At 42.3% G+C, this 22891-nt stretch overlaps 1 protein-coding gene across 1 annotated transcript in view; it reads right to left on the reverse strand.

Annotated features, from left to right (window-relative positions):
* The window catches only part of crcp (calcitonin gene-related peptide-receptor component protein), a 65002-nt gene extending 42780 nt beyond the window's left edge, over positions 1-22222 (reverse strand). The window contains exons 1-3 of the mRNA XM_059973236.1: positions 22167-22222; positions 4074-4110; positions 2886-2984 (exon numbers count right to left, since the gene is read on the reverse strand). Of these exons, the coding sequence (XP_059829219.1) occupies positions 2886-2984; positions 4074-4110; positions 22167-22177 (147 nt within the window). The 5' untranslated portion in view covers positions 22178-22222. The remainder of the gene's footprint in view (positions 1-2885; positions 2985-4073; positions 4111-22166) is intronic.
* Between the last annotated feature and the right edge of the window lie 669 nt (positions 22223-22891).

Below are 22891 nucleotides of genomic sequence, written 5' to 3' on the forward strand. Positions count from 1 at the left end.
AAATAAATCTGTCTCTATATATGATAATCCACTTTCCCTCTCAGCCCCAATCTCCTGCCTTCATCTCCTCCCTATATCCCTTCATGCCATGACTAATCACGAATCTATCAACCTCTGCCTTAAATATACCCAATGACTTGGCCTCCACAACCGCCTGCGGCAATGAATTCCACAGATTCACCTCTCTCGGATTAAAGAAATTTCTCCTCATCTCCATTCTAAAAGCACACCCCTTAATTCTGAGGCTGTGTCCCCCGGTCTTAGATTCATCCACTAAAGGAAACATCCTCTCCACATCCACTCTGAGGTCTTTCAGCATTCGATAGGTGTCAATGAAGTCACCTCTCATTCTTCTGAATTCCAGTGAGTAGAGACCCAAAGCCATCAAATGCTCCTCATAACACAAGCCGTTCAACCCTATAATCATTTTTGTGAACCTCCTTTGTTAGATCAGGCGCTTAAAACCATTGACAATACTCCAAGTGAGGCCTCCCCAGTGCTTCATAAAGTCTCAACTTTACATCCTTGCTTTTATATTCTAGTCCTTTCGAAATGAATGCTAACATTGCCTTCTTCACCACCGACTTAACATGCAAATTAACCTTTAGGGAATCCTGCACAAGGACTCCGAAGTCCCTTTGCACTTTGTTTTTTAAAATTTTCTCTCTCTTAGAAAATAGTCTACGCTTTTATTTCTTTTACTAAAACTGACCATACACTTCCTGAATTGTATTCAATATGCCACTTTTCTGCCCGTTCTCCCAACCTAAGTCATTCTGTAGCCTCTCTACTTCCTCAAAACTACCACCCCTCCACTTATCTTCGTATCACCTGCAAACTTGGTCACAAAGTTATCAAATCTGGCATTCAAATCATTGACATATAACATGAAAAGCAGTCACAACTTTGGAACACCACTAGTCACTGGCAGCCAACAAAAAAGGGCTCCCTTTAGTCCCACTCTGACTCCTGCCAATCAGCCAATGTTCTATCCATGCTACTAATACCAAGGGTTCTTAACTAGTTATGCAGCCTCATGTATGGCACCAAGTCAAAGGCCTTCTGAGAATCCAAGTACACAACATCCACAGATACTCCTTTGCCTATCTTGCTTGATAGTTCTTCAAAGGATTCCACCAGATTTGTCAGATAAGGTTTTCCCTTGAGGAAACCACGCTGAGTACAGCCTATTTTAATCACATGCCTCCAAGTACCCTGACACCACAACCTTAATAATCAACTCCAACATCTTCCTAACCACTGAGATCAGACTAACTGCACAATAATTTCCTTTCTTCTCCCTCTCTCACTTCTTGAAGAGTGGAGTGACATTTGTAATTTTCCAGTCCTCTGGAACCATACTTGAATGATTCTTGAAAGATCATTACTAATGCTTCCACAATCTCTTCAGCCACTTCTTTTAGAACCCTGTGATATATACCATCTGGTCCAGGTAACTTATCTATCTTCAGACCTTTCAGTTTCCCAATAAACCTTCTCCCCAGTAATGACAACTTCACAGATTTCTGCCCCCTGACACTCTCAGATTTCCAGCATACTGCTAGTGTCTTCCACAGTGAAGACTGATGCAAAATATTTATTCAGTCTGTCCGCCATCTCCTTGTTCCCCCATTACTACAGCATCATTTTCCAGCAATCCGATATCTACTCTTGCCTTTCTTTTACACTTTATACATCTGAAGAAACTTCTGGTATCTTCTTTAACATTATTGGCTAACTTACCTTTGTATTCCACCTTTGACATTTTTTAGTTACCTTCTGTTGGCTTTTAAAAGCTTCCCAATCCTAACTTCCCATTAATTTTTGCTCTATTATATGCCGTCTCTTTGGGTTTTATGTTGGCTTGACTTCTCTTGTTAGCCACAGTTGTATCATCCTGCCTATAGAATACTTCTTCATCTTTAGTATGTATATATCCTGTGCCTTCTGCATTGCCCCGAAAAATTCCAGCCATTGTTGCTCTGCTGTCATCCCTGCTAGAGTTCTTTTCCAATCAATTTTGGCCAGCTCCTCTCTCATGCCTCTATAATTTCCTTTACTCCACTATAATACTGATACAGCTGACTTTAACTTCTTTACAAATTGTAGGATAAATTTGATCACATTATGATCACTGGCCCTTCGGGGTTCCTTTACATTAAGCTCTTTCTTCAATTCTGGTTCATTGCACAACACCCAATCCAGAGTAACTGATCCCCTAGTGGGATCAACCACAAGCTGCTCGAGAAAAGCACCTCATAGACATTCTGGAAATTCCTCCTCTTAGAATTCAGCACAAAACTGATTTTCCCAATCTATATGCATATTGAAATCCCCCATGACTAGTGTAACATTGCCCTTTTGGCATGCATTCTCTCCCTCTCATTGTAATTTGTAGACCACATTAATGTGCTTAAGACTTTGGCATAGTACTGTATATACGTGGGGAGGCAGCAGAACAAAAATGTGGACGGCAAAAGGAAGATTTAACTTTGCAGTTCAGAACAGTTGTATCCCGGCAATGAAGTGACCCAACAGTACTTTATGAGTTCCAGCTAGATCTCACAGGGTCATTGAGTTGTACAGCATGGAAACAGGCTCTGTGGTCTATTGAGTCTGTGTTAACCATCAAACACTCACTTATAATAAATAAAAACTAATAGCATAATAATCATGTGTGCAGCTTCTAAAATCTTTTCATAAACCATTTAGGAATATGAATTAATTCCTAAAAGGCATCATGTTAGTAAGACAAATTTGGTCAGCCACCATTAAAGCTGTACATGTTCAGTCATGATTGCCAGATTCTCATTAGAAGCTGCTGGTGGAGAAGGGAACTGCAAACTCTGACAATACATTGCTGTACTGTGCTATATTTCACCCACCTCATACATTATTGTATTAAGATTCTGCTGTCCTGCACTATGTTTCTTGTTCCCACTTTCTTTCCGTTGTTCTTTGAGATCAGTCAGAAGCTTAAATACCTGCAAATTCAGAATGAAAATGTAGTCATGGGTGCAGAGTCAGCGCCAAGTTTCAAATATTGATATTACAGGGATATTTCAGTATCTCAGTCGGAGAGCTATTTCCACAGGGCATGCAAAGTACTGTATTACAAGGAAAGAAAGACTTGTATTTTTCTTCTTACTGGGATCAAGGAAGACTTACTTCCATTCTGCCTTTGTGGTTTCTGAGGTGACAACTGCACACCCTTTCACAGATGGGCAAGTGACAGCTGTCAGGGTGGGCAGATGGTGAGATGGTCTGTTCTTTTCGTTGTTTACACAAGGCCTCTTTACACCCCTGATGCATGGCCTCAGAAGTTCTCAGTACCATCCCAAATGCTCCTTCTCCACTTTGCTATAAAGTCAGTACAGATGTTACATACAGAACCATAATCTATGTTGGTGATCCTATGTAATATTGAGGTTTTACTGCCTGTAACATCTTTTGAATAGGACTTTAAAATAAGATCCAATCTGCTTTCTTCTGTAGACATAAAAGATCCTGTACAGTCATATAATAACTCTCGCAAGCCTTTATAATTCCTAAATTGCTCTCGAGTTCTCGAGTTCTGCGAGCCAATTAGTTTAAATAAAGGGCAGCTGATTGCACACAACAAGCTCCCATATTCAGCCCCATGATGAGAAGAGAAATCCATTGAAGTCACATTGATCAAAGGCATGAGGAAAAGTCCCTTCTGGGCGGCAGATTGGACCGTATTTTAAGGTCTTGTTCCAAAGAAGATACAGGAAACACACGTTTACTACTGCACAGGATTGCCAGCATCGATTTTGGTGCCTACTCTCTGGGTGGCAAACATCCGAGCAAACGCATTTGAACTGGCATGCCTGGAGTGGGCTGTTCTGTACTGATTGGGCAGAATCACCACTTTGGTATGAGCGAACTGCATGCTTAATTAAAATACCTTTTGTTCATAAAAAATATAAATGGTCTAAGTATTTAAAGTGTACCAAAGTGTAGACTGTAATAACTTACACACTTTTGTTATTAGGCAGGATTAAAATACTTGTTGTACACATTTTAGCTGAAATGGAAAATCAACAACTTACCTCATAATTACTTAGCATTGCAGCATTTGCGTCTTTTCTGAAATAGATAAATAATATATCAGCAAGCTTTAGATTTTTAAATTACATTGCTTAAAGAATCTGTAGGTGACCTGAGTTGTTAAGAGTGGAGGTTAGTATTATCTGGGGAGAAGAATGTTGGAGTGCCAGTAGGGATTTCAACACTATGAGGGAAAAGAATTGTAAGGAGGCTGTTCAGTGCCATCAGCAACAGGATTAGAGCAAGGAAATTTGTAAGAAAGGGCAGCAAAAGCAGAAGGAGAATACATTAGGTGAATTGAGGAGTGGAGAATTGGCATGGAAATGGCATCCATCCTCCCATGTAGGTAAATCTATCTTGTTTAAATAAACTACATTAGGAAGCTCCACGGGGGCCCCACCATCCCGTGTTCCTGCTGTGCGTGCTTTCAATGTATCCTTGTTTCACCCCACAAACACAATCTGGTCTGGTGTCGTGGCAGCTGGCCCGACAGAAACTGAAACAGCCATATGTCTGCTGAAAAACAAGGCCATTCAAGCAGATGGCATCCCTGCTGAAGTTCTAAAATTTGGCGGAAGAAAACTTCTAGCAGAAGTCAACAACCTTATTGCCCTCATCTGCAAAGGGGAGAGTATTCCTGGAGACCTCAGAGACAACATAACCATGACCATCAACAATATAAACCTGTAAATGGCTTCTCCTGGGCCAATATCTCCAGCATTGAGGCTCCAGCTCAAATGGGCAGGCCACATTATCTACATGCCAGGCACTTAACTCACAAACCGGACTCTTTCTTCAGTTCTGACATGTCAAGAGATATCTAGGAAAACAAATAATCTGCTTCAGATTATTTCCAAAGCCTTCATGGGAGAAAAAATGTAACATTCTCACCGACTCAAAGGAATGCTAAACCCATGACTGCCAAAGTAGAGATAAAGCAACCTAGAAGACACTGAGTACCTCAAATTACCTCAAAGAAAACACATAACTACGCAAATAAGTTTGAAGTAAATATACTACATACAGTGGATTCCAGTTAATTGAACCACTGGTTAATTGGGCAGCTGCTTGTTTGAGACAACTAAGGAACAAAAACTAATCGAAAAGTAACCAAGATTCCTTTAGAACATTTGGGACAGTATGCTGCTTAATTGAGGCAGTAGACTGTTCCCAAACAGTTTCTGACCAGTGTCAGACGTGTGCACTTGTGTGGCCATTAGACACAACACTGTGCTTAGAGCAAATAGTTTTTAAAGAGCATCAGTTGTGTGTGCTTGTGTTAAAAAAGCAGTGAATTTTGTCACTGATAGTTGGTGAGAAATAAGCAGGAAGATATTTCAGAACTGCTTTGCTCACTGCAATTTCATGCACTGGAGGTTTGGAGATGCCAGGAACTGCCAGGAGTGAAAATGAAATGATTTCACTGCTTCAACAAGTTAGGGACTACAAAGAATTTGAAGGTATCGACAATCATCTTGAATGTTACAATGAAAATGAAGATTTGGATAACGCAATTGTTGAAAGCATTGGATGAAGGCAGTCCATCATCTACACTAGGTGTTTGCACTGGTTTTGTTCAATTAGTTAATCAAAAGAACGTGCCTGCATACACTGGATGAATTCTGTCAATAACTATTAGGAACTTATATCGTTTTAAAGCACCGTGTTCTAATTTGTACTGTAATCAATTTAAATACATAATTTCTCAATTAAATGGTAGTTTATCTTTTTAAAAAAATATATAAATACCTTTTTAACTACTTACATGAAATTTCACCTAATTGGGGCAGCGGCTTAAATGTTAAATGGGCCAAAATATACTGGTGCCAATGTGTCCCAATGAACTGTGATCAATTGTATATGTTACCAAATGCAACTCTAAGATGTATTTCCTTTTGGGTATTCACAGCAGACACAAAGAAACACAAAAGAATCAAAGAAAAATCACACACAATGGGACGAACAAACTACCCATTGCAAAAGAGAGACAGACAGATAGAATAGCATTATGTGCTAAGATGGCACCAGCATGCATCGACGATTCTCTGCGGGCTGCAGGAAATTGTACCTGTTTTCCCTCTTAAATATCCTCCTTTTGAACTACTTTCACTGCTATCCACAGTGTGTAAATTTCCTCAACAATGGACTATGAGATTACATCAATGATTTTCAGATCTCACACTCAACAGTTAAATGTGGAGCAGGTAAGTGCAACACCTTTAAGGATCAACGCCATGGCTGAAAACGCGTCAGGAGAGGCAGAATTCAAAACAGACGGAAGTGCAGGGGGATGAGGCTTCCTCTACCCACCATCTTGTTGGCGAATGTACTGACACTGGAAAATAAGATTGATGATCTCAGGGCAAGGCTGCTGTATCAGAGGCAGATGAGGCAGATCTCAATTGCTTGTTGCACTGAGACCTGGGTAACAGCAAACATGCCTGACGTAGCTATCCGACCAGTAGGTTTTACAACTTTAAGAATGGATCAAACCTTGAATTCTGGTAAGGAGAAAGGTGGCAGAGTATGCTTTTTAGTTCATTTCTCACTGGTGCACAGATGTTAGGGTTGTCAACTTCTTTTTCACCTGACTTACAACAACAATGAATGTAGACAATTCTGCTTGCCTCGAGAGTTCTCATCTGTGAACCTGACCGCAGTTTACATACCACCTGCACCAATTATAAGCAAGCTCTCGCAAAACCTCATGATGCTGTTTACAAACAAGAAACAGCCCATCCCGACAAATTTCAAATTTGAAGAAAACCCTGGCCAATTATCACTAGCACATAACCTGTTGCACCTGAAGTCCCAACACACTAGGCCACTGCTACACTATGATAAGCAATTGTTATAAGCTTGCAATAATGATCAGAGAGATCTGTATTTACCGACAAGTACCTTCATTGTCTAAATTAACAAGTATGTGAATTCATACACCAAATACCTTGCATGCACACCAACTAAGTTTTCCCGACCTTCCATGAGCAATCAAAGAACAGAAAAGATAATACCAGTTAAAAATGACTTTCTGCTGCTGGCCACATGTTCCTCATAGGTCCATTTCAAATCTCCATGTGCCTGCAGACACCTAACACCCGCTATAGTTGTCCTCACAGAGTTGCCACTGCCTGCAGATTTGAAGCGTCTGCTTTTACATCCATTTCTTACCAATTCAAATATTTCATTCCCATGTCATGTGTCTGACCTTTAACACCTTTTTACTGGCTCTGCTCCAGGCCAGCACCTGTTTGCTGCCATCTTCCTGGCAAGTGACAATCAGTAATTTATGGCTTTGTCCTCAATCAGATTGAATCACACAGACCAACATTCATAAACCTGCATGTTATCTTCACCCACAAATAACTTATTTGGAAATGATCCCTAGTTTACATGATCCCTAGTTTAAATAATCCCAGATTACATGAGGCATTACAGTGTCTTCTTTAATTACACTGATCAAGCCAAGCAACTAGGACACAAAATAACGGACATAAAACAGTTCCACAAAGTGGCATCTCCAAGCACATGGCAGGAACAAAGACAATTGGTCTGTCTGCTTCCACTGGCCTTGATTCATTCGAATTCAACAATTTACAGACTGTGGTTCTTTCAGGCCAACAGAACGCCTGTTGTTCTTTCATTGGACCACATACTGGCAAGTTGGATCATTTGGCTGTCTTCCTACTGCCTGCATACAGGCAGAGTGTAAATAGCAAGGCTCCAGAGATCGAGACAACTAAAGAGGTGGCCGTGTGAGGCTAAGGGATGGTTACAGGATTGCCTTGAGTCAGTGGGCTCGGTTGTGTTCAAGAACTCATCTGAGGACCTGTTGACTTACACCAGGGTTGTTACAGACTTTATTAAAACAACTGTGGATGAGTGTGTCCACACAAAATCATTCAGGATTTTCACCGAGAAGCCTGGATGAACTATGAAAGCTGGAACCTGCTGACAGCCAAATCAGAGATATTCAAGTTTGGAGATCAAGAATGCTACAAGAGGTGCAGGTGTGATCCCCAGAAAGCCATCTCTCGGGCTTCTTGACTAGACTGGAATCAACAAGGGATACTCGACAACTGTGGCAGGGTTTGAATGCCACGACCTTCTACAAAGTTAAATCTTGCGACATAGGGGACAGCGGAGTTTTACTTCCCGATGAGCTCAATGCCTTCTGTGGTTGCTTTGACCACCAGAACAGGGACTCAGGAACGAACCATTATGCACCCCCATGGCTCCCGATGATCCTTTGGTCTCAGTATTTGAAGATGATGTGCAGGGTGCCTTCAAGAGAGTGAATCCAGGGAAAGCATCCAGTCCAGAGAGACAGAGTACCTGGCTGAGTACTTAAGGGTTGTGCTGACCAACTGCCTGGTGTATTTACAGTTACCTTCAACCTCTCACTCCAGCAGTGTGTGGTACCCAGCTACTTCAAGCAGGCTTCAATTGTACAAGAGAACACAGTAACCAGACTAAATCGTGGGATTGAGTTTAAGAGCCGAGAGGTAATGTTGCAGCTATATAGGACCCTGGTCAAACCCCACTTGGAGTACTGTGCTCAGTTCTGGTCGCCTCACTACAGGAAGGACGTGGTAACCATAGAAAGCATGCAGAGTAGATTTACAAGGATGTTGCCTGGAATGGGGAGCATGCCTTAGGAGAATAGGTTGAGTGACCTCAGCCTTTTCTCCTTGGAGCAATGGAAGGTGAGAGGTGTATAAGATAGAGGAGTATAAGATAATGAGATACATTGATCGTGTGGATAGTCAGAGGCTTTTCCCCAGGACTGAAATGGCTAGCACGAGAGGGCACAGTTTTAAGATGCTTGGAAGTAGGTACAGAGGAGATGTCAGGGGTAAGTTTTTTTATGCAGAGAGTGGTGAGAGCCCGGAATGGGCTGCCGGTGACGCAGGTGGAAGCAGAAACAATAGGGTCTTTTAAGAGATTCCTGGATGGCTACATGGAGCTTAGAAAAATAGAGGGGTATGGGTAAAGTCTAAGGTAGGGACATGTTTGGCACAGCTTTGTGGGCTGAAGGGTCTGTATTGTGCTGTATGTTTTCTATGTTTCTATGTAAATGACTGCCCAGTGGCATTTACATCCATAGTGATGGTGTTTTGAGAGGCTGTTGTTGAAGCATATTAGCTCCTATCTGATAGATCCCTTATATTTCCTCTTTATCTAAGCCTTTTAATATTCAGTACATTTCAATGAAATCCTTCCTTATCCTTCTAAACTCCCATGAGAACAGGTCCACTCCCTCTGGACCCTGTCCAACATTGGTACAGCCTTCCTTAGATATGAGGCTCAAAACTGCTCACAATAATCTACTGTGGTCAGACCAATATTTATGTTGAGACTAACGGCTCAGCATTACATTCTTGCTTTTATATCCTGGACTCTTGAAATGAATGCAAGCATTGCACTTGCCTTCTTTGCTATTGACTCAAACTACAAGTTAACTTTTAGGGAATCCAGTTTTAGAACTCCCAAGCCCCTTTGCAGCTCCAACTTCTGAACTGTCTCTCCACTTAACAAGTATTCCAGATCGTTACTTCACTTAGTGAACTCCAGACCATACACTTTCCTACATCATATTCCATCTGCCACTTCTTTGCCCGTTCTTTCAACCTGTCCAGGTCCTTCTGCAGACTCTCTACTCCTTCAAAACTACCAGCCTCTCCACCTCCATCTACAAACTTGGTCACAAAGCCAGTAATTCTATCAAGATCATTAACATATAACGCAGAAAATAGCATACACAAAACCGACTCCTGTGGAACACCACTGGTCATCGTAGTGAACCAGAAAAGGCCTGCTTTATTCCCACTCTTTCCCTTCTGCCAGTCAGCCAATCGTCTAAACATGTTAGTATCTTTCCTGCAATACCATGGGCTCCTATCTTGATCTCTTGCATTATCCTGTTGACCTTCTGATAATTTGAGTAAACCACACACTGGCTGTCTGCTGACTTCCCTGTGTATTACTTCTTCCAATAATTCCACAAGATTTATCAGGCATATCCCCCCCCCCCCCCACAAGGAAAACGTGCTGCCTTCAGCCAATTTTACCACCTGCTTCCAAGTATTCCGAAACCATATCTGTAATAAAATCTTACCAACCACTGACGTTGGGCTAAGCAGCCTATAAAATTCCTGTCTTCTGTCTCCCTCCATTCTTTAACAGTGGAGCAATATCTGCAATTTTCTGTCTTCCACAACCTTTCCAGAAAATTTAGTAATTCCTGAAATCTACCATTGGCTCCACGGTCTTTTCAGCTACATCTTTCAGAAAACTAGGATGTTGTCCAAAAGGTCCAGGTGACTTATCCACCTTCAGACCTTTAAGCTTCCCAAGCACCTTCTCCTTAGTAATAGCAACTACATTTACTGCTACTCCCTGACATTCTTGAATTTCTGGCATGTTGCTGTTGTCTTTCATATTGAAGATTTGTGCAAATGATTTATTCAGTTCATCTGCCATTTCTTTTTTCCTCTTACTACCTCTCCAGCAACATTTTCCTGTGAACTGATACCCCCTCTTTAACTTCCCATAGATAGACTGGTAGGGTCAGACTGCCAGAATAATGATGGAAAGAGGTACAAGAATAGCATTTAAGAAGCTGTTAGACAACATGAATATGTAAGCATTGGAGGAATAGGGGTCATCTTCAGGCAGAAGAGTTGTAATTTTATTTGGTATTCTGTTTGGCACACACTTCAGAAGCCAGAGGGCCTGTTCCTGCGCTGTACTATTCAATATTCTATGTTCTATCCAGGTGAAGTATGAAGCTAACTGCATCATACAAGTTATTTTTAAGGTGCGAGATCAATACTTAGGACTGCAGAAAACTGAGTAACAACCATCAATCAAGTAAGGGACCACAGTATTTTAACAGCCGGGGACCGATTTCATTTGGTATCATATCAATAAATGGAACTGGATGATGTTCTCCATGTCACCAGTAGATGGCGATCGGATCACAGAAATCAGTTTTCTCTGTGCTGAAACTGGACATAAGTGTACAGCAATGAAAATGCAATTAAAAATTCTCCACTGGTCTTTGATTCCTATTTTTGCATAATTTGAGTCCAAAAAACCCTATGAAAACTAACTATAACAATGAATGCGTAATAAATTTCTTTTCACAGAAAGCCCCCCCCAAAAATAGAAGTAGGCAATCAGGCCCCTCAAGCCCGCCCTGACATTTATTTTGATCATGATCAATTCTGGCCTCTTCTTCCATGCCCTTTCACCATAACCCTCAATTACACAACCTTTCACATATTTATCAAGTAAATATTGTAAACACATGCCACCTTGCCAAAAATATAGGTGCAAGAAAAAAGTTTGTAAACTCTTTGCAATTACCTAGTCCTTGGCATTAAATATACATAAAATGTAGTCTTATCTTTATCTAAATCACAATAATAGACAAACACAATCTGCCTAAACTAATAACACATAAACAATTGTATTTCTTCTTGCCAACACTGAGTACACTATTTAAACGATCACAGTCTAGGTTCAAAAAAGTATGCTAACCTCTAGGCTAGCCTTCTACAAAAGTTATTTGGAGTCAGGTGTTCGAATCAATGAGATGAGATTGAAGGTGTGGGTTGTAGAGCTACCCTGCCTTATAAAAAGACAAAGTCAGGTTACTGACGAGCCTGCTCTTCTCTGGAAAGATCTGTTTATGTGCACCATGCCTCGATCAAAAAAACTTTCAGAATGCCTGAGAAAAATTGCAGAGATGCATTAAGTGGAAAAAGGCTACAAGAGCATTTCTAAAGACCTGAGTGTTCATCAGCCCACAGTAAGAGAAATTGTTAACAAACAGAGGGAATTCAGTACTGTTGCTACTCTCCCTAGGAGTGGGCATCCTGCAAAGATCACACCAAAAGCACAACATGCAATGCTGAAGGAGGTGAAAAAGAACCCAAAGGTAATAGCAAAAGACCTGCAGAAATCTCCAGAACTTGCTAAAGTCTCTGTTCATGACGAGTCTATCGGGACCAAGGACTTGTGGAAACTGTGTGTTGGTTTCTTTCGAACTTATAGTCTTTTAACATCTTTGGACTATTCTTACTGTGCCCATGGTCTGTTTTTTAAATATCAATTATGGTATTGTCTGCACTGTTGTAACTATATGTTAACTATAACTATATGTAACTATGTGGTTTTGCGTAGATCTGATAGCTTTAGTTTTTGGTTTATTGGGTGGCAGAGTTGGTCTCCTGACTTGGTGTGTCTGGATAGTCTTGTTTCGTCTGGTGGATTTGGAGCTCCTTTCCGGGGAATGCGCTAAGATGGTAGTGCCATATTAATATGCAGCAGCCTCTCCAGACTCTGGATTTGGGGATTGCCAAACGTTATCTGGATTTTCTGGTGTAGTCTGTTTTGTTGTGTGCTTTTGTGATATCATTCTGGAGGAACGTGGTTTCATTTTTTAACTGCATTTCAGTTGTGGTTTCTAAATGACAATAAAACAAAATTCAGTTCAATTCAATTCAATGCGTCCACTATAAGAAAATCACTGATGAAGAATGGTGTTCATGGAAGGACACCATGGAGCAAACCACTGCTTTCCAAAACAAAAAACACATTGCTGTGTGTCAAGTGTGCAAAAGACACTTGGATGTTCCACAATGCTTCTGGGACAATGTTCGTTTGATAGATGAGACAAAAGTTTAACTTTCTGGCAGAAATGCACATGCTTGGAGGGAAAGGGGCACTGCACACCAACACCAAAACCTCATCCCATCTGTAAAGCACAGTGGAAGGAGCATCATGGCTTGGGGCTGGTTTAACGCCTCAGGGCATGGACAGCTTGCAATCGTTGAGGGAACAATGAATTCAGAATTGTATCAAGACATTTCACAGGAGAATGTCTCCCGAAGCTTAGCAGAAGTTGGAGGGTGCAACAAGACAATGATCTGAAACACAAGAGTAAATCAACAACACAATAGTTTATAAAGAAACTTCATGTTTTGGAATGGCCAAGTCAGAGTCCAGATCGCGATGCTGTGGCATGACCAGAAGAGGGCTGTTCAGTCCTAAAATTCTTCCTCGCAGTTGTGCAAGTCTGATCAGCAGCTACAGAAAACTTTTGGTGGAGGTTATTGTTGCCAGAGGAGGTTCTACCAGTTAATAAATACAAGGGTTCACATATTTTTTTCCAGCCTGAACTGTGAATGATTAAACAATGTGTTCAATAAGGATCTGAAAAGTACAATTGTCTATGTGTTATTGTCTATTATTGTGACTTAGATGAAGTTCAGACCACAGTTTATGAGTGATTAATGCAGAAAACCAGGAAACTGCAAAGGGCTTACAAACCTTTTCTTGTAATTGTATATAGGCATCCGCTAGTCTTGAGAGACCATGGATTTGCGCCTTGGAAAGGTGCAGGCCTGGGCAAGGTTGTAAGGAAGACCGGCAGTTGCCCATGCTGCAAGTCTCCCCCTCCACACCACCAATGTTGTCCAAGGGAAGGGCAAGGGCCGATACAGCTTGGCACCAGTGTCGTCGCAGAGTAATGCGTGGTTAAGTGCCTTGCTCAAGGACACAACATGCTGCCTTAACTGAGGCTCGAACTAGCGACCTTCAGATCACTAGACCAACGCCTGTATATAAAAGAATGTAAACATAAAAGCATATTGCAGGAATTGTTTACTTGTCTCTGTGCAGCACACCATACTATTCTCTCAAACATTGCCATTGGGAGTTTCCTGTGAGTAAAGTTCCTCTTTAGGCTAAAGAACTTTCCAAAATGCAAGGAGCTGCTAAGCATATTTCTTTTTTTCACAAATATCATCATGTGTCCTGAACACACCCTGTTTCAATGACCTTTGAATCAGAACTGGGGTTATTATTACTGTGTTTTGTGACATAAAACTTGTTAGTTCGGGGCAGCGGTATAGTGCAAAGGCACAATAGTATTAAACTACTAAATAAACAGTGCAAACGAAAGGGAGTTCATGGACTGTTCAGAAATCTGAAGCCAAAGACAAAGATGTTGTTCCTGGATCACAGAGTGTGCCTCCTCCCTGAGGGTAGTAACAGGAAGAGAGTGTGTCCCAGATGAGCAGGGGTCTTCGTGATGGATGCCACCCCTGCAAGGCATGAAGATATCCTCAGTTCACGTGATGGGGCTACAACTCCCTGAAGCCTCTTGCTTCATTGGAGCCTCCATATCTGGCTGAGATGCAACCAGACAGAATAAACTCCACTATACACCTGCAGAAATTTGCAAGCCTTTGCTGACCTATCAAGTATCTTTAAACAATGAAGTACAGTGGATGTTGTGTGATTGCATCTTTGTGCTGACCCCCCTCCCCCCCATGAGGACAGGTGCATGCTCTTCCTATTCCTAAAGTCCACGACGACTTCCTTGATCTTGAAGATGTTGAGTGTGAGGTTCACACACAAAACGCTGAGTTCTTCCAGCATTTTGTGCGTGTTGCTCGGATTTCCAGCATCTGCAGATTTTCTCTTGTTTTGAGTGTGAGGTTGTTGTTGTGACTCCACTCACCCAGGTGATCTATCTCACACCTGTGCACCAGGTGATCTATCTCACACCTGTGCACCTCTTCAATGCTATCTGAGATTTTACCAACAACTGTGGTGTCATCTGTGAATTAAAAAAGTAGCATTTGGGATGTACATTTATGAGTGTAGAGCAGTGGACTAAGCATGGATCCTATGAGGTGCCCTGTGCTCAACTGAATTGAATTGACTTTATTACTTACATCCTTCATATACATGAGTAAAAATCTTTACGTTACGTCTCTAAGTGTCCAACTTATAGTAATTTATAATAAATAGCATGTACAACAGGACAGTCAATATACCATAGAAATACAATTATATCAACATGAATTCATCAGTCAGATGGTCTGGTGGAAGAAGCGGTCCCACAGACTGTTGGTTCTGGCTTTTATGCTGCAGTACCGTTTGTAGTTGGGGTGACTTGGGTCCCCAATGATCCTTCGGGCCCTTTTTACACACCTGTCTTTGTAAATGTCCCAAGCAGCGGGAAGTTCACATCTACAACTGCTCTGCAGAGTCCTGTGATTGAGGGAGGTACAGTTCCCATACCAGGCAGTGATGCAGCCAGTCAGGATGTTCCCAACTGTGTCCCTGTAGAAAGTTCTTAAGATTTGGGGGCCCATACCAAATTTCTTCAACCCTCTGAGGTGAAAGAGGCTCTGTTGTGCCTTTTTCACCACACAGCCGGTATGTACAGACCATGTGAGATCCTCAGTGATGTTTATACCAAGGAACTTAAAGCTGTTCACCCTCTCAACCCCAGATCCATTGATGTCAAAAGGGGTTAGCCTGTCTCCATTCCTCCTTTGATTTTGCAACATTGATGGAGAGGTTGTTTTCTTGACACCACTGTGTCAGGGTGATGAATTCCTCTCTGTAGGCTGCTTCATTATTATCTGAGATTAGGCCAATCAGTGCAGTGTCATCAGCAAATTTAATTAGCAGATTGGAGCTGTGGGTGGCAACACAGTCATGGGTATACAGAGAGTAACGGAGGGGGCCTAGTACACAGCCTTGAGGGGCACCTGTGTTAAGGGTTGGTGGGACAGAGGTGAGGGAGCACACACTTGCCACATGCCAGTGATCTGACAGCAAGTCCAGGATCCAGCTACACAAGATAGGATGAAGGCCAAGGTCTCTGAGCTTCCTGTTGAGCCTAGAGGGAATGATGGTGTTGAATGCTGAACTGTAGTCCAAGAACAGCCTTCTCACATAAGCATCCCTCTTCTCCAGATGTGTAAGGACAACGTGTAGAGCTGTGGTTATTGTGTCATCTGTCAATCAGTTGTGTCGATAGGCCACTTGTAGGGGGTGGGTGGTAGCAAGCTGCAGATGTAGTCCTTGACCAGCCTCTCAAAGCATTTGCCTATTATTGAGGGGAGTGCAACAGGACGCCAGTCATTCAGACATGCTACCCTAGTCTTTTTAGGTAGAGGAACATTGGTGGATGTTTTGAAGCAGGAGAGCACTTTACACTGGGAGAGGGAGAGTTAAAAACCTCTGAAAACACACCTGCCAGTTGTGGCACACACACTCTGCGTACCTGCCCTGGGACGCCATCTGGTGCCACAGCCTTGCGACTGTCCACTTGTTGGAAACACCTGCGTACTTCAGCCTCAGAGATGACCAGGGTGCAAGACTCTTCGGAGGCTCTCTTCAGGGGCTCAGTGTTGGCAGCATTGAATCAAGCATAAAAAAGATTTAGCTCAGCTAGAAGAGAGGCAACGATGTTGGAAACTCCACTGCATTTAGCTTTGAAGTCTGTGATAGTGTGTAGACCTCGCCACAAGCGGTGTGCATTATCGGAGGAGAATTATGACTGGATCGTGTCCCGGTACTGTTGTTTCATTGCCTTGATGACTTTGCGCAGATCGTAGCTGCATTTCTTGCGTTTCTATGGTCACCGGCGACATTAGCTCTATGTTGTGCAGTAGGTGCTGCTCGCACGAACTGTTGATCTAGGGTTTCTGGTTTAGATAGACACTGACCAATTTCTGGGAGACAACATCCTTGATGCACTTCCAGATGCAACTTGTGACCCCTTCCATGAACTTGAGGACATCCTCATCATGGAAGACATCAAAGCAGTCCTGTAGCATGGAGGCTGATTGGTTGGACCAACAGTGGATGGTTTTAACAATGGCCGCCTTTTGTTTCAGCTTTTGTCTGTACTTCGGCAGCAGCAAGATGGAGGAATGATCCGATTTTCCACACAGTGGGCAAAGGATGCTTTGTAAGCATTGCAGAAGGGACAGTAGTAGTGGTCGAGTAAGCTATCTCACTGTGTGTTCATCTGGATGTGTTGACAAAACCTCGGGGAGACTTTAGGCAGAGACACTCCATTAAAGTCACTGGCGACGATAAAGGCAGCCTCCGAGTGTGCAGTCTCCAGGGTGCTGATGGTCTCGTACAGTTCCTTGACAGCCAGTTAGTGAGGAGATTTTATCACCAATCTGCACTAGCTGTGGTCTCCTATCAAGCAAGTTGAAGTTCTAGTTGCAGAGAAAGTCACAAAGGCCCAGGTTTAGATACTTGGTGATTATTTGGCTCCCCCTCCCCCCCCCCCCCCCCCACTTTCTTTCCTGTCTTGATGAAGGGTCTCGGCCAGAAAGATTGAGTGTTTATTCCCATCCACGGCTGCTTCCTGAATTGCTGAGCTCCTCCAGCATTTTGTGTGTGTTACTCAATACTGAGGAGATGATAGCATTGAATGCCGAGCTGTAATCAATAAATTGCAGTCTGATGTATGCTTTGCTGTACACTAGATGAACATTAACGCACTTAGACCCAGATTATTTTAACAACTTGCATTTCCACAGACATAATGATATCTCGAAACATTGACAAAACAGCCACTAACAGAGGAAAAAGGGGTATGACATGATACGGATTAATGGGAAGTATACGAAGACAGCCAAAAGGCAATCTTAACTGAGATGGCAGCAAGGAAGATCAATATGCTTGGGGAAAGAGGTTCATACAGCAGGTTGATGGGAATAAAAGTGTACCTTCTTTATAGCAACAGAAACATAGATTGAGAGGCCATAAATACAGTCAAAAGAGAAAGCAGAGTAGAGGGTTTTCAAAAATCGAGTATCGATTTTTCACATATCATTTACAGGATCACAGTCTCTTTCTCAATCTTTTAAAATACAACAGGGTAGCTATTAATTAATCTAACAGACCAAGTTAATAAATGAATTGAGGAAGAGCTATTACAGCTATTACTACTTACTTCACAAGGAATCTGGGAAGGTTTTATACCAAACAATAGGCGACACAGAGCTGTTGTTCATAGCATTACATTGCCCCCCACCCCCCAACCCCATCAAGCTGAAATGTAACTGGGTTCCCTTTCACCAATATTCCAATTTAGACACAAAGGGCTTTCCTTCCACAGAATGGACTCCAGGTACATTGTATTCAACTGGTACCCTGAATTCAATGTAATCTCTGTTGGTGCACATTCATTCTTGCCTGTACCCTTAGACTTTTAATTTTCTCCATACCATAGACTACCTAATCTTCTCTTCATTGTCCCCTGTCAGAGACTTTCAACTTGCATTGCGTATACTTCTATAATTTCTTTCTCAGTGCTTATATTGCCATGAACAATATCTGCAATATTTAGAATTCATTAAGTACACTTTTCCTTTTGTCTATTTGTTGGGCTGTTGAATAGCTCCACCACTCTGCACATTTCTATGCAGTTTTCCAGAGACCTGTTTCTCACAGAGAAGCCATTCCTGCAGGCTAGATTCCACAAATCATCTGACCTCTGTCCTTAAAAACTGGTAATATATGTTAAAAAGATTCACCCATCTCCTAGTTCTAGTCAACAGTTTTATTTCCAGGTGGGTTGCAATATGCTTGCAAGACACCTAACCCATTCAAAATCAGGTTTACTATCACTGGCATGTTGTGAAATTTGTTGTTTTGTGGCAGCAATACTTCAAAAAACAATTTAAAAAATATAAATTACTATATATAAATAACCAGAGCAAGAAGAGAGGGAAAAAAAGTGAGGTAGTGTTGATAGATTCAGAAATCTGATGGAGGAGAGGAAGAATGTTCCTGAAACATTGGGTACATGCCCTCATGCTCCTGTAACTCCTCGATGGTAGCTGTGAGAAGAGGGCATGTCCTGGGTGATGGGGGTACTTCAAAATGGACACTGCCTTTTCGAGGCATCGCCTTTTTAAAGTGTCCTGAATGCTTGGGAAACGAGTGCCCATGATGGAGATGACCGAGTTTACAACTTTCTCCAGGTTTTTCCAATCCTGTGCAATGACCCCTCCATACCAGGTGGTGTTGCAACAAAGTTAGAATGCTCTCCACAGTATATCTGTAAAAAAAATTGTGAGTGTGTTTGGTGACATACAAATTCTCCTCAAATTCCTAATGAAATATAGCCACTATTTGTAAATGCATCAATATGTTGAAGGTGACACCCAGGAACTGCTGATCCCTCCAGGAGGACCGGTGTGTGTTCCCTTCACTTCCCCCTTCCGAGGGAAGTGCACAATCAATTCCTTGGTCTTACTGATGTTGAGTGCAAAGTTATTGCCGCCACACCACTCAACCAACTGATTTATCTCGATCCTGTATGCCTCTTCATCACCATCTGGAATTCTGTTGATAGCTGTGTCGTCAGCAAGTTGGCGTTTGAGCTGTACCTAGCAACACAGTCATGGGTAGAGAGAGTAGAGCAGTGGGCCAAGCACACATCCTTAAGGTGCACCAATGTTTATTGTCAGCAAGGAAGAGGTGTTATTTTCAATCTGCACAGACTGTAGACTCCCAGTGAGGAAGTCAAGGATCCAGTTTCTGAGGGAGGTACATAGGCCCAGGTCTTGGAGGCTATGGTACTGTTGAACGCAGAGCTGTGTAAATAAACAGCAGCCTGACATAGGTAATACTATTGTCCAGGTGATCCAAGGTTGAGTGGAGATCCAGTGATATTACATCTGCTGCAGACCAATTGTTACAACAGGCAAACTGCAATGGGTCCAGGTCCTTGCTTAGGCAGGAGCTCCTTCTACCCATGACCAATCTCTCAAAGCACCTCAACACAGTAAGTGTGAGTGTCGCTGAGCCAAATTCATTGAGGCAGTTCACGCTATTCTTCTTGGGTACTGGTGCCGATTGTCACCCTTTTGAAGCAGGTGGGATCCTCTGACTGCAGCAGTGAGAGATTGAAGATGTCCTTGAACACTCCCACCAGTTGGTTGGCACAGGTTTTCACAGCCCTACCAGGTACACCAATTGGGCCTCTTGAAAGACGTTCTGACATTGGCCTCCGAGATCACAGGGCTTTGCATGGGTATACTTTTATTCTCTCTTTCAAAGCACACATAAAAGGTGGTGAGCTCCACTGGGAGTGAAGCATCACAGCTATTCATGATGTCAGGTTTCGCTTTGTAGGAAGTAATGGCCTGCAAACCCTGCCAGTGAAATTACTTTTCTCCACTGTCAAAATAGCCTTCCATTGGTCATACCCGGGCTTTTTGTGTAATTCTGGATCACTGGTCTTGAATGCTACAGATCTATCCCTCAGCAAACTATGAATCTCCTGGTTCATCCACAGCTTTCGGTTTGGGTATGTCCTGTATTTTCCAAGATCTTTGTAGCATGGTTCACCTGCAACTATGGAGGTTCAAGAACATCTCAACTTTCATATGTTCTGGTTTGCCTGCAATAGTTCTCCAAATAAAAGTTATAACCTCCTTCTTCCACTGCTTCTGTTCTTCAGTCAGGTTTCTTACCTGGTAATCCAGCAGCTGAGAAATCTTTATTTGTTCTATTGTCTTCTATCCCAGCTGAATCACACAACTTGTGATCTTTCTGAAAACACTCATGTTATCGTATTTAGAAAGTGTTTCAACGCTCAGTACTCAAGTTCAGGAATGGCGTCTGAAGTTCATAGTTTTATCATCAAGCTCTTGATGGAATACATGCACATCTCTCTCAATCCCTCAAAGATGTTGAACAGCTGGTAAATAAATGAAAGAACTTGCATTTCTGTTGTATGCTTAATCAGAGATTTAGAGTCATTATCATAGAATCCACAGTAAAAAAAAACAGGCCCTCGGCCCACATACCAATCACTGCACCCACAGCAACAAACAATAAGCTGTAAGAACCCTGTGGGTTGAGTAGCAGCCACAATGGGAAAAGAACTGCCAACATTTCAGGTGAAAATGATGCACCAAGACCCACATATTAATTGCATATACCTGCATTAGGACCAGGTATATGACATACCATGCAAATACAAAATACAAATAATAATTTTATAATAAACAAATAAATACTGAGAACATGAGTTGAAGAGTCTTGAAAGTGAGTCAATAGGTTGTGTTCAATTATCAACTCAGTGTTGAGATGAGTGAAGTTATCCACACTGGTTCAGGTTGAAGGTTAACAACTGCACCTGAATCTGGTGGTGTGGGGTGTAAAGCTCCTGTACCCTCATTCTGATGGCAGCAGCAGCAAGAAGAGAGCATGGCCTAGATGGAGGAGGCCCTTGATGATGGATGCTCCTTTCTTCAGGCAGTACACCTTGCAGATGTTCTCAATGGTGGGGATGAACTAAGCTGTATCCACCACTTTTTGGAGGCTTTCCTATCCTTGGGTACTAGTGTTTCCAAACCAAGCAGCAATGAAACCAATTAAGATACTCTCCACTCCACATCTATAGAAGTTTGTCGAAGTTTTAGATAACATAGCGAATAGGTGCAAATTTCTAAGAAAGTAGAGGCACTGCCATGCTTTCTTTGAAATGACATTTATGTGCTGGTTCCAGTACAGATCTTCTGATACGATAACACCCAGGAAATTAAAGTTACTTCCGATCATTTAATGAGCTCCTAATAAGGGATCGATTAGGAGAGGACAATGGACCACTGACAGAAAGGGGAGGGGGACCAGAGGGGTCATTTATTGTATCTGGTGCTCCCAGTGAGACCCGATGGAGACTGGGGGACTGCTTTGTAAGCAACTTTGTTCTGTCTGCAGCAAAAGGCAGGATTGCCCAGTTATTTAGCTGCCCCCTTCTCTTTTTACATTTCCCATTCTGGTTACCCCTCACCCCTTCTCATTTGAACTCTGGTTACTCTGGTTCCCCTCTTCTTTCTCCTTCCTCCATGGTCCACTATCCTCTATTTGACTCCTTCTTCTTCAACCCTTTACTTCTTCCACCTATTTGCTCCCCGTTTATTACTTCAGAGCCCCTCCTTCTCCCTCAACTGGTTTCACTTATCACATGCCAGGTCATACTCCTTCCCATTCCCACCGCCCTGGCTCTACTCGCTTATTCTAGCTTCTGCCCTTTTCTTTTTCAGCCCAGATGAAGGGTCTCGGCCCGCAAAGTCAACTATTTATTCCCTTCCAGAGATGCTATCTGACCTGCCGAGTTCCTTCATCATCGTGTATATCAGCTGCACGAAAGCGGCAATTTCGACCCGACGGCAGCACGAACGGGAAAACTCAACATTTCTGCTGCAACAAAACCTCAATTAAGTATAGAAAGATCATTCACTTACACTTCCATCATGCCCGTGCGCCGCAGACAAACGCCCCCACGCCGCCTCTCCGTGAATATCCGTTCCGCCCTGCAAAGCTTGGCTGCAAAATCCACAATTCCCCTCCGCTACTTCACATTTTCATTGGGGTGGAAGCTTAATACCACCCTCTCTCTGAATTAAAATTAAATTAAAGTTCAGCAAAAGAATCATTACAGTCATTCTTTATGTGTGAGACCGGAGAGACATCCCACCCTGCAAAAACTCATTTCAGGGAGCTAGAACACCGCCCCCCCCCCCCCCACTCCCGGCCGACCTCCAAGGGTGTATGTATACAGGACATTTGATTATGAAAGAATGCAACAATTTATTTATTCACATATTGAAACTATTTAAACACACACATATTCCTTGTTGAGTATTTTGTTGGCAGTCTCAACGCTAATAACTAAATGCTAATGCAAATAGCTTTTCTATTTCTTTTTCAAACTTTCCTTGTACTGTGATGTGGTTTGCTTGGCAGATTTGAGCATTTTGCCGTAAGTCTCAACCTCATAGCAATCTGTGTCAATGAATTTGTTAATTTTGCAAGACATCAGATTCACAAGTGTTTTGTGAGACAGCTGACTTCTGAATTCTGTCTTAATGTGACACACCATGCTGAATGCCCTTTCTACATCACAATTAGAATTTGGCAGCACCAAAAGCAGCTTCATCAACCGGCAGAGCTCTTTGAATCTCAGCTG

This window comes from Hypanus sabinus, chromosome 6 (genome assembly GCF_030144855.1).
Source record: "Hypanus sabinus isolate sHypSab1 chromosome 6, sHypSab1.hap1, whole genome shotgun sequence".
Lineage (NCBI taxonomy): Eukaryota > Metazoa > Chordata > Chondrichthyes > Myliobatiformes > Dasyatidae > Hypanus > Hypanus sabinus.